The sequence below is a fragment of the Corvus hawaiiensis genome, chromosome 15 (genome assembly GCF_020740725.1).
Source record: "Corvus hawaiiensis isolate bCorHaw1 chromosome 15, bCorHaw1.pri.cur, whole genome shotgun sequence".
NCBI lineage: Eukaryota > Metazoa > Chordata > Aves > Passeriformes > Corvidae > Corvus > Corvus hawaiiensis.
Genome location: NC_063227.1, coordinates 16,587,336 through 16,599,646, shown reverse-complemented (window position 1 = coordinate 16,599,646; position 12,311 = coordinate 16,587,336). Strand labels below are relative to the sequence as shown.

General features: G+C 44.1%; 1 protein-coding gene across 2 annotated transcripts in view; it reads left to right on the top strand.

Annotated features, from left to right (window-relative positions):
* Positions 1–12,311, top strand: part of SLIT3 (slit guidance ligand 3) — a 486,134-nt gene that overhangs the window by 445,270 nt on the left and 28,553 nt on the right. For both annotated transcript variants that reach the window (XM_048319827.1, XM_048319828.1), the window contains one exon: positions 7,392–7,485. In XM_048319827.1, the coding sequence (XP_048175784.1) occupies positions 7,392–7,485 (94 nt within the window). The remainder of the gene's footprint in view (positions 1–7,391; positions 7,486–12,311) is intronic.

Sequence of the window (12,311 nt, the reverse complement as noted above, 5' to 3'; positions counted from 1 at the left end):
TGCTCCTAGATTCAAACACAGAATCTCATCCCTCCAAAGAGATCCTGTCCTCAGCCTCACTGCTCTCTGTGCCTGCACATGAGGAGGGGTCCAAACAAATAGAGAGGAACAAATGGGCTGCACCAAACATGTCCTGGGTGCTTCAAATGCTTTTGTGCTTTGCCTGCTAGTTTATTTGGTTTTGTTCTTTGCTGTGACTTTTCCTCTTCCTGTCTGATTTTAGCAGAAGCAGAAATATGTAGCACCTACACATCAAAAAAAACCCCAACCAGGAAATATATTCCTATTTGCCAAGGGTCCTAAAAAGCCTCAACAATACCCACACCTCTTTGTTCTGAAACCTAAAAAAAAAAATTAGTGGCTTCCACTACTGAAAATAGGTCTTGACTAAAATACCCAGTAACCCGTGGTAGAAAGAGGGTGGGAGCAAGTGTTTTAAAATAGTTTATTTCCCTGGGAAAAAGCTGCAAGCAGTTTGTATCACTGAAAAAAACCATATCTCTAAAAATAAATAACAGTAATAAAAAGCTAGGAACTATTTCTGGTTTGATGTGTTTGGAAGAAAAGGCTAAGATCTGTTTTACCTTAGGGGACCTCGTGGTGTCCTGTGGTAGATGGTATCTGAGAGTTTTGCAGCTCTGCTACTTTTAGAGCCCAATTCCCTGTTAGCAATTATGGGCCCTTTTCCTGGAGTGTCCCACTGTGGTATCTCTGTCTGGCCAAAGCCAGGCACCCGCTGCAGCCAAACAGCTCCAGGGACAGCAGCTGTGTGGTGGCTTGTGGCTGTCACTGTGTGCTGGAGCCCTCCCACCACTGACTGGTGTGACACCAGTGTGACACCGATGTGGCTCTGTCCCTGGGCCAGGCACCAGTGACCCCTGCACAGACTGAGGTGGATCATGGCACTGAAGCTGCTTTTTGCCCCTGAGATTTTGCTACAGGAACAAGGAGGTTTGAGGTAGCATGGTTCAGCCTTGTGGTTCCACAGGGATCTGGACTGTCTAATAAATGCTGAAGGCTTAAACAAGTACTTAACTATCAACTTCTTTTAAATGTTGGAACTTCAGCCATAATTTCCTGAAGACAGAGAAAATTGTGGTCAGAGTTTGGTGTGCTCTCTTCCTTTTATTTGAAGGATTCTGCCTTACATGGAAGTTTCTCAGTTTTAGTTACTTGGCAAATGTGAAGTGTACTTGCTCTCTGTGTGAAACATAAAAAGGCACCCACATTTCCCAGTTGTATAACTAGGAATGAGAAGTGCTGGAAGACCTGGAAGGTTTGGGCTTTGTTCAAGAGCCTAAGCCCATTTCCAGCCCTGTTTTATTAAGAGAGAACCACATGTCATTGCTATCAGATTGGACTCCTATCTGATTGTACTGGAAGGAAATAGCACAGCAGCTGGCAGTGCTGCAGCCTTTCAGTCTCAGTGTGGGTGTCCTGCTATGCTGGAGTGCTCAGCTCCAGGATCTCCTCTGGTCAAGTACCCATCTGTAAAATGTAAAGTGTCATGTTTGTGGAATAAGATACACCAGAGAATTGGTCCTCGTTCATCAGGACACATGTCTGTAAGAAAATGGAATGTCAGCTACTGCTGTCCTTTAGGACGAGCAGAGTGAATTCATCCTCAAATGGGATATACACGTTGTTAAATCCAGCCTGTCAAGAGACACAGTGGGAAACAAGCAAATCAGCCTGCTCCTGAAGAACTGTGTGCCACAGAAGGGACCCACGCTGGAGCAGTTCTTGAAGAGCTGCAGCCTGAGGGAAGGACCCACACTGAAGGAGTCCATGAAGGACTGTATCCCATGGGAGTTGGAGCAGGCAGCGGGATGAGGAGAAAGGAGTGGTGAAGAAAAACATTTTTAACAGGCTCCAGCCCCCATTCCCCACTCCCTGCTCAGACAAGCAGGAATCCACAGTGTGTCCAGTGTCCTCTCTGCCAGCCCAGGAAGGATATCTCAGATAACATGTGGCATCTCAGGTGTGACTGGCTGCACTAGATTGCGTGGATAACTGAATTGATGCCTAATAGATTCCAGACAAACTGGAAGACATCCATACAAATAAATACAGCTCGCTAATGTAGGGTGTCCAGCAAAATGAGGATCTTTTCCAGACACAGTGGTTCGCAGGAATAATGCTTTAGGCAGGTCACCACCTTGTGGGGGCACTGGAAATTGTCTGGTTCAGTTAATGTTTCACACACTGTATTGTGTGGCATTTGGGAGGTTGAATATGGTTTTTCATACATAAGAAGTGCATAGAACACATTCCTTCTTCAAGATTCTGAAACAGTGAAAGGATCATTATTTCCCTACCCAGATCTGGTTTTACCCATTCTCCCTTTGTTTAACCTTAAGGTTAGAGATAATTGCTCCTTGAATCTGAAAAACAAGCCACTGTGGGAATCCCAGTGTGGAATCGAACTTAAGGGTTCCCACTTAGCAGGTCAAAACCTGGTAAGTGAAAACTTGGGAGCTTTTAACAATTAAGACAGGATAAAAAGCATAAAGTAACTCTTTGCCTACTGAGTTTTGTGGGCAGTGTTTGTCAAGCAAGAGCAAACTTCATTGATCATGCAGAATTCACTCTGCTACAGTGCATTTCAGGTAATTTCTTCTATGTTTTTGTATCTAACACAGTAGCATTTGCTGCTGAAGAATTTTCACAGAGCTTCTCATTTATTCATTGCAAGTTTAAATAGTTTGGAAGTAAAAATTTAATTTTTTTATTTCCTTAAATGAGCCTCAGATCATTTTCATGAAACAGCAACAACATTCCTTACTGAATTACTTCCTTGGAGGAACACCCTGTCTGTTCCACCCAGCCATTTCTAGGTTCAGTGTTCTGAAACTTCCAGTTGGCACTGACTTCTTTTTAATGACTGAAAAGAGAGAAGGGGAAAACAAAACACAGAAAACATTTCTTCCGATACAAGTTATTAGATACAAAACGAGTAATGTCTTATGTGAAAAACAGCACAGTGGGTTTTATTAGCAGCAAAGAGACGAGTTCCATTCGGACTTACCTGGCAGAGTTCAGAATGTTGCAACACACTATTTAACCACACACCCTGTGCAGCCTGGAAGAGTTTCCTCTGTGGATACAGGCCAGGCTTTCTCCATCCTTTCTTCACCATAAGCACGTTCCTTTTCTCGAGTAATACTGTGAAATTCTTGACAGCATATTTACTGCCAGTCTTGCAGGCCCTACTAAAGCTTCTCTAGCCTTAAGGAGAGGAATATTTCCTATGTTGTTTTGTCAGTATATTACAACAAAGTATCACCCAACTGACACATGGAACAAAAGAAAAATCGTTGAACTCATTGGTTGCAAATGGATGCTCTACATTGTCTTTTCAGAACTGCAGTTTCACTTACAGATAAATAAGTAAAATACTTTTACTGCATCCAATTTCTCTTTTACTGATTAGGGAGGAATAGTGTAACTTGGATCCTGGTTTTAAAAGTCTAATGGGGCATGAAATAAATAGCTCTCATGACAGCACAGAACGGAAAAAAGATAGATGATTATTAAACTGTGTGTAAAAGTCATCTTTATTGCCCTATTGTTGTTTTGGCTTCATTCTGAGACGTGGGGAAGGCTGCAGAAAAGCCTTCCCCAAGCGTGTTTCTTGGCAGCTCTTCATAAGCAGTGAGCCCTGTGGAAAGCCCCATGAAATTCATGATTCTGTTGAAAAATAAGACCAGGAAAATGTTGCATGAGGCAAAAAAAAAAAAAAAAATTGCTGTGTTTTTTTAAGACAATGAACAATGCTGGTGAAGGGAACCGGGGGCATAGTTTTGAAGGGGAGAATACCTTGGCCATTGTTCGAGGATTTTTTTCTCTCTCTCTTTTTTTTCTTTTTTAATTTTTTTTTTGCATGAGTCAGCAGCAAAGGGAGATCCACCTATTAGAGTTCCACCTGTCATTATAACTTGGTTCTAATCCAAAAACTGCCATATTTTGTGGTAGATCAGACTGCTCCCTTCATTTGTCCAATGTCTGCTTGCATGTTACCTATTCTCTTCAGCTTTGATTACAGAGAATAAGTGCCTTGATGGAACAAAAAGCAATATTTGGGATTAAAAGAGTTGTTTAACTGATTAGAAAAGAAATGCAGCTGTGGTTTTCCTGCCTGTTTTATAGAAGCACTTCAGAAACCCATGTGTACCCAAATTGGAGCTGTGATTTGAGAATATGTAGGAGAGAGGAAAATGGGAAGGTTGGATGGTTTTCTACACTTGGGAAAGCATTACACTGAAGTTTTCTCATGTTTTAGCATGATCAAATATCCTCCACAAAGAGAATCAGTGCTGCTAGGAGTTTGGCCTAAGATGAATGTCCGGTTTGTTTTTAGGTTCACATAACTATCCAGTGAGAAATTTGGACCAGACCTTTAATTGCTGCACAGAGAAGCAACCCTGTGTCACTCCAAAAAAAGAGGATCACATTTTTCCTCTGATACTGACATTAAAGTGACCAATGAATATTGTGCTCTCAGGCCTGAGGGCAGATTTTTTGGCCCAGATACTTTCTGAGTGAATAAAATATGAGAAAGACATTGTGTAGCTGGTGCCTTGGGTTTGCTTTTCAAAAAGTGTTTTATGTCCCTGGCATGCTTTCTGCAGCATCCACTGAACATTGGTGGAGCCTGAAATAATGACCAAGAGGTATTTTCTTCCTGAGATGAGGCTGCTCTAGTTGCAAGGCGTTCCCAAGTGAACTCCCTAATGAGTGATAGATGGGAAAAATAACAGGAAGGATCCTTAAATGTTCCAAGTTTTGCATGAAAAATACCATTTTTTTGGATGCTGTGTTTGGTACCTAGCCTAGAATTCTCCTACATTTTGATAGTGGTGTCTTCAGAATGACACAGTGAGTCATAATATTTGACATTTGGGGAGATTTTTACTGGATCTGTAAGCACTTGTCAAGACTGTTCAGAAGAATACTTCAAGAAGAATTATGATTTCCTTTGAGAGTTTTGATACTGTTCATATTTTTTAAAATCCTGTTTCCTTTTCTTCAAAACAAAACAAAAGAAAAAATTGAAATTTCAAAAGTATGTATTGACCATTTTTAGTGAAAGCATAGTTGAAGGCATCTATCCACACTCTCCTCAGTTATTAAATGGTCTTCCAAAAATATTTCCAGATTTAGCTCATTTGAGCTCTTTTAACGTCACCAGCCAATTAATTTTTTTTGATGTTTGTTTTCACATAAGATTCGTAGCACACGAGGGACATGGGGAATATCAAGATGACAAACTGGCAGTTCTCCAAGCATCGTAGCAAGGTCCAACCTGCTCACGTTCAGGCCTGCCCAGAGGCTGAGGGAGTGCCTTTGTGTGTTAGCTGTTGGGAGGGCTGGTGGGCTGTGGGTTTGGGGATGGCAGTAAACAGACCTATCCCAGTTCTCAGAATGTGTCGCTAGCTGTCCCCAGTGTTCATAGTTGTGAGAGCTGAACATCTCTCATTGCTGTTGAGGAGCAACAAAGTAGAGTGGCCAACCCCAAGCCCAGTGAATGATCTGTTTCCCTGGTTCCCATGGATCTGCAGTGTTCAGTTTCTTTGGCATGTGCCCCTTCCTGAGCTGGATACTTTGATTATATTTGCACAGGGTTTGTCCAGGGCTGTAAAAAGAATTGGTAGCATTTAGCAGTGGTTAGTTCCTGGGATTCCTTGGCTCCAGATGGAATTGCTTGTCTTATGATGGATGTTGTGAACAATGAACTGCAGGTTTCCATGCCAGGCTCCCCTGGTGCTGCCAAACCCAGCCCACCATGAAGTCCAGGAGGGTGTGTATGGCCCATGAGGACAGGGTTTGTGCTGGCAGTGCCCCCTCCCATGGCTTGTATTCCTGCTCTCATTTACACCTGACAGCTCTCAAAAGCAGATCTAGGACATGTTCCATGTTTGAAACACACAAAAACAATTAATTTTTTGCAAAAACATATTCTACTTCCATTCTAACAGTGAGAGTCATAGCAAGAGCTGTGTATCTTGTACTGGAGGGAGGCTGGACACATGAGAGGAATAACCTGACAGAGCATTAGCACCTGGGGCACTTAACAAACCACACAATCAGCACCAGAGTCATCCTCAAAATTGTGATCTCGGCCACCCCAGCCAGATCACAGAACTGATAAAAGATGGATGGTTCTGATTTGCATTTTCCATCTGAATTTTGATCTTCGTGGTTTGCTTGGCTTGTGTTTTCAAGTGTTTCTCTGTGACCACTAGAGTGTAGAGAAATGTAGGGATTTTTGAAAATGGCATTTCTCCCAAGGCAGGTGGAGCTGCAGCTCCATGAAAATCTTCCAGAACAATTCCAGCCCACCAGTGCCTCCCACGTTACCCTTTTCCCCCACTATTCCCATGGCCTGTTGCTTATGTGATGGTGTGTACTGTGTCTAGGCACAGAAAATGTGCCTAACCTTGAAACCCTGCAGATGTGCTCCTCTGGTAGAGCTGCACAGGGGACTTTGGGACTGTAGCTTTTGGGGGGTTACAAGTTGAGACCGCCTGACCTTTGCTTTTCCTGCAAGGCTTTGGGAGGTGTGGGGTAGGTTTCTGTTGGATTCTGGGGAAGGCAAAGATTTCTGTGGTCTTTGGCTGGATCGCAAATCCTGGGGTACTGAAGTGTGACCTAATAATTTAGGACACAGGGCAGGATTGTATTTAAATAAACTATCATGGTTTGAACATTCTACAACTATTAATTTTTAAAATTTATACAAATCCAGGGAGGTTCGTGGCATGTTACACACCGTACCTAGAAACAGCTGAGCTGGGCTTACATGAGATGGATTTTATTCTGCAAAGACATCATCTCCTGTGAGCACAATAGAGCTAGTACTTCTCTTATAAATAGTGAATGTTTTATAATTGCATGCAGTCCTAAAGCTGGTTCCTATTACAGAGAGTCACAGAGGTTTTGGGGGGCGGGTTTGTGGGTTGTTGTTCTTTCCCAGAACGATGTCCAATCAGCTTCTTTGGCAGCGTATTAACCATGGCTGAAATATGTGCCCGTGTGAAAATGTTACGGTCTGATGAGCAACTTCACTTTTGTGTCACTTTCTTGCTTTGAAATAAGAGGTTCTGGGTCAGGAGCTGCCCATTTGATCCCTCGTCTGTCTCCAAGCAGAGTTTATACATCAGTACTTTTTATACCAGTCTTTCAAATCCATGTGATAGAAACAGTGTGGTCGCTGCAGGTCAAAGGAGCCGATTTAATGAAGTCTCATGTGACCTCAACAAGCAATTTTGTCACTTCCTGCTGAACTACTGAGCTGTCTCCACTTAGGGAGATTGACCATCCCTGGATATCATGGGTGTTCAGGATTGTTCAAGTTGTGTTACAGCTTTTTTGCTTTTCCTTTGGCTCAGGTGAACTGTGTGACGAGGTGATTAACCACTGTGTTCCTGATCTAAATCCCTGCCAACATGAGTCCAAATGTGTTTCCCTGGACAAAGGAACCAGGTAAGAGTGTATATGTGTGTTGGTCTCTACACACTGGGCACATCCTTCCATTGGCTTGGCTGAGGTTGTGCTGACAGTGAGTTTGGAGCAAAAATGACCAAAATTTACACAAATGATGCAAGACTATATACACTTCAGTCCGTGCCACATTTTAACTTCCACGCATCCATACATACTTTTCTAGCTTTCTGTGGTTTACTTGAAAATAATGGATGTGCCTGCAGAGCAGAGAAATTATTCTGGAATAGAGCATTGCAATAGGAGAATTTATGGAACAGTCACTGCAAAATACCTTATCCTGCATCAGGAACCAAGGGCAGTTTCCTTTTGTGTTCCTTAGGGCACTTATAAATTCAAGCAGCATAACTGGAGCCTTAACAGATCTGGAGCTGGATCGCTCCCACTCAGGAGCCACCTTTTCCATTGGCCTTGCTTGGCTCATCTGGGGTTTGGTGAAGTCTGTGTTTGCATTTTCCTATTGGGAATGACATTGACTGTTTCACAGGGGTGAAATAAAGCCTCGTGTTTTGGACAGCAGTAAAGTACCTGGAGGTTTGGGCTTGGGGAGTTGTGAGAGGTGCACAGTGGCAGCATTCCTCACGTCTGAAGGGGAACTTACAGAGCAATTGAGCAAATAGAGACAGTCAGTTGAAAAGTCAAGCTCTGTGAAAAGCTTGTCAGGAAAAGATCTTTGGAGAAAAATCCAAGAGAGTTCAGTGCAGAGGGAGCTGCTCTCTGCACCTTTCCCTAAGGCTGTTTTCACAACCACAGTGCAGCTCTGGGTGTTCACTGATTCCCTCCGGGGGTTCTGTCCAGCACACCCAGGAGAGGGAAGGTAGAAGACTTTGTTCTTCCTGCTAACTTGGGGTCAGATTGTGTCCTGTGAAACAACCAGCATGTCAGAACAGTGTAAACTGACACACAGGACATTTCAGGAGAGGTAAAAGGAAATGAACCAAAATTTTAGAGAGGCTGGCTATCTCAAGGGCAGCTGACTCTCTGGTAGACAGGCAGGCGGTACAACACAAGCCTTTCTTTTGGGTGAAAAGCCTCCAGACAGAAATGTTTCCAAATCTTGAGGAAGGTGAAGCTATTAAATGATTAGGATGGCTCCTGAGCTGATGTGTAGGGATTGGATAGGGAGGTGTGTGCCAGTGCATGAGCAGTCCCTGACGTTCTTTCCAGGTTTTGTTCCCACTTAATCCATCATTTAGTCAATCCAGTACCTTTGGTTAATTCAGTAGCTACATCATGTTACGAGGTGAAGGCTTGTACCTCAAATTGCCTTCTGTTGCTAGAGCATGAAGGGATGGAGACAGCTGTGGCCCTGAATGGTTTTCCTCTTGCTGGAAGCATTGTCATACCTGCCACCCAAACAATTTGAGTAAATAAGATACTTTTTCTCACATGCTTACAAGAAAAGTGTTCTTCACAGTAGGGCCACTAAGCCTTGAGGGGAGTTTAAATAACTGCCTTTAAGTATTTTTCTACTACTGTTTGTTGTGTTATTCTTACCCCTATTCTTAGAATGCTACAGAAAAATCCATTATTTCTCTACTCCTTCTGTCCCATTTTGTTTTCAAGCAGCCAGACTTGAGAGGTGAAGGCGCCTTGAATGTAGAGGTGTCCAAGTATTGCTATTTCTTTCATCCTTTAGTGGTACCAAACCATTCAGAAATGAGCCCTCAGTGGTTGTGCAGTGCTGTGTCGATGCTGCTGGGGCTCACTGAAAACAGCAGCCTCTGGTCCTGTGATCCCTGATCCCCCGAGCAGCCTGATCTGATGGTGCAGGTAATGCTGCCTGCAGGAGGAGTCATGCTGCTGTCTGTCCCCTGTCTGCTTCCAGAGGCAGGGAGTGTTAATAGCAGGGCTCAGGCTTGTCCCTGAGCTGTTTGTGCCCTGGGCATGTGAGTAGGACACACCAGTGGGGGAGAGCACAGCACCAGTCACTCTGTCTGTCCTGCCCTCAGCTCTAATCAGTCTCCAGCTCTGCAGAGGGAAGAAAAGATGACAAAGACAGGAAAAAAATAGGAAGCCAAGTTATTTATTGACCTGGGGAGGGAAATTCCATTCTGGCCCTGCGATAGAAGCCATGATTCACGGCTTTAATACAACAGACATTGAGTGCATGCAGATGCAAATCCCCTCAGATAGGCCAACAATTTAAATACCACTGGACATGTTTTTAGGCTCTCTGTGATACTGAGAATGTTGCCATCACTGCAAGGCTGTAACAGAAAACAAGATTTCAACTGCAGTGGTGTCAGATGGTCACTGGGAAATGAGATAACTATCTACTCTCTTATCAGGATCTGAACATGAAGGCTTCTTTGCCACCTTCTTTATTACATCAGACTTTTACTGATTGACACTCAGTCCCTTGCTGGCACTGTGTGGGATTGTGGGATAAGGATGGAGTTACCATGCCCTGGTGGGACACACCTTGGGTTTTTTGGAGGAGTCTGGATGAAGAACTCATGGGGTTGAATTTCTCACCTCCTATACTTCAGGCAGGCATTTTCTGGTAGCTTCAGCCTAGATGTGACACACCAAGAGCTCAAAGAAAATGGACCCAAAAGGAATTTCATGCTTCTAAAGCCAAGCTTGGAAGAAAACTGGACTGTTTCAGTGTGTCTTTGGCTGCACAGAGCTCTTTGCTTTTGGAGTTGAATTTGCAGGTGGCTTTCCTCCTTTCCAGCTTCCACAACTTCAGTATGCTGTTACTATGTAGAAGAAGAGTAGCTTTCTGTATGCCAGAAAACAAAGCAAAAAAACATCCTTTAACACAATGAAATTACTTACAAAAAAATAACTTCAAGAAAGAAGCATGTTTTTCCATTCACTGTATTGATGTTGGAGCATGATATAAATATACTTTATTATTCTAAAGCTTGGAATTATTACCTGACAGCTTAAAATGCTGATTTAATGCAGCCCTGCAGAGAAAAGTGGTGGTTCTGTCATTACTGAGATAGCCAATACACATCATAAAATTGATGCATGGCAGCCCTGAATAAGGAACTGCACATTGTTCATTATTACATCACTTTATATTAGGACTGCAGGGATCAATAAAAACCAACAGGATTAAATGCTGCCAATTCCCCTCACAAAGTCTTTTGATTGACACTATTTCCTTGCAGGTGTGTCTGCAATGCTGCCAGAAAATGTTGCCCATTTCTTAGGGTTTGAGGAAGGAACACTTTTTGCTTTTTGCTCTTTGCTCTCTTTTGTCATCTCCATTATGTTAATCACAGTATTCCCCGAGTCACCAAGGTGTAAAGAAGCAATTCACACATGCAGAACTGGGACATCGACCCTCCTGTGGCTGCAGAGGCTCATGATGGGGCCTCACCTGCAGGGAGGGTGGGATGTCTGCCTGCACCTAGCCCTGCCCATGGACAGCCGCAGGTGAACAGGTTTTGCCCAATTTCCTCCTGGTTTAGCCAGTCATGAGCCACGCTCTGAAAGGGAGACTGGAGCTCACATTCTCTGTGCCTGAGCTGGGCGGCTGCTGTCACCCGTGGCAGCCACTCCCTGGCCCTTGGCACTCACAGGGCACTGCTGCACTCTGGAGAGTGTCACCCAGCTCACTGCCTCGCTTGGAAGCAGCCAGGAGCCACGTGCTGTCACTCGGAACAACAGTCAGCACAGTGACTGCTGCCTGGAAAGTGGAAATGGTTTCTCCTCATCACTTCACTCCCGTGTGTCCAGTTCCTCTGAAGAGGTTTTCTACAAGGTGCCTCCTCCTGCATTTACCCCACCAGGAGGAGTCGGCCAGCTGTGTGGATTGATGGGGCAGTAGTCTCTCTCCTGATGCCACATCCTCAACTTTATAATGTCTCTCCTCTTCCAGCTCTCAGTGCTTGTGCACGCTGGGTCCAACCACAGGCTCTAGCAAGAGCACAGACCTCTCTTTTATGGCTGAAATTAACTGTAGCTCTTCCCTTGATTTGGTTGAAGTGGTATGCCTTTTGTTTTCCAGATGTGCAACAACATCCAGCTGGGAGGAGTAAAATGTGTTTTATGGACTAAAGAGTGTTCATGACTAAACATTGTCTACACTATAGGTTCAAAAAAAGGCTGCTCAGCAATCCCAAAAGATCTGATCCAAGTCAGAGACTTTGGGATGCATTTTCTATTGTCAGGTTATAAACTTCTGCAAGACTTATAAATAGAAATGTTGATGCAGCCTTCATACAGCAAACTTGAGAATGGTGTAAAATAAAACCAACAGGCAGTGTCTGCAGGTTTGGGTACATCCCACCGTGCTCCTATGAACAGCGTCACCCCACAGCAGCAGGCACAGTGACACCACGGCAAAGGACAGGCTGCAAAGACAACTTTCCATTGTTGCAGCAGCATTTTGCCTTGCAAATGAATGGAAAGCAGGTGGTAGTCTCAAAACTTGGTCTTTCTCTTTAAGTTTGCTGAGTTTTATGGCTGGCTTGCAGATTGCTTCCATTTGGAAGGCAGACCCTTCCTGTGCTCCGTGTAGCTGCACAGGGCCAGCCTCAGACACCCAGCAGTGTGCAGGCACTGGAAAAATCATAGTCTGGAGTATCAGAGCCACTGGCCTTGCAGAATATTGCCCCTTGAGTCTGTAAGATTAGGGAAGGCATTGTCATCTTTAGCACAGCTGGGAGTCTACCAGGTGCTCACCCTTCTCCACAGGCTTGGCTGAGGAGAAGCTGTAGTATGGTGGTGCTTTGCTCGACTTGAATTTCAGCAGGTTGCAGAACCTCAAGTGCAGCCAGCCAGGAGGGACCAGAGCCTTTCTGATGGCAGGAACTGTGCCTGATGCTGCCAGGAACAATTGCTAACAT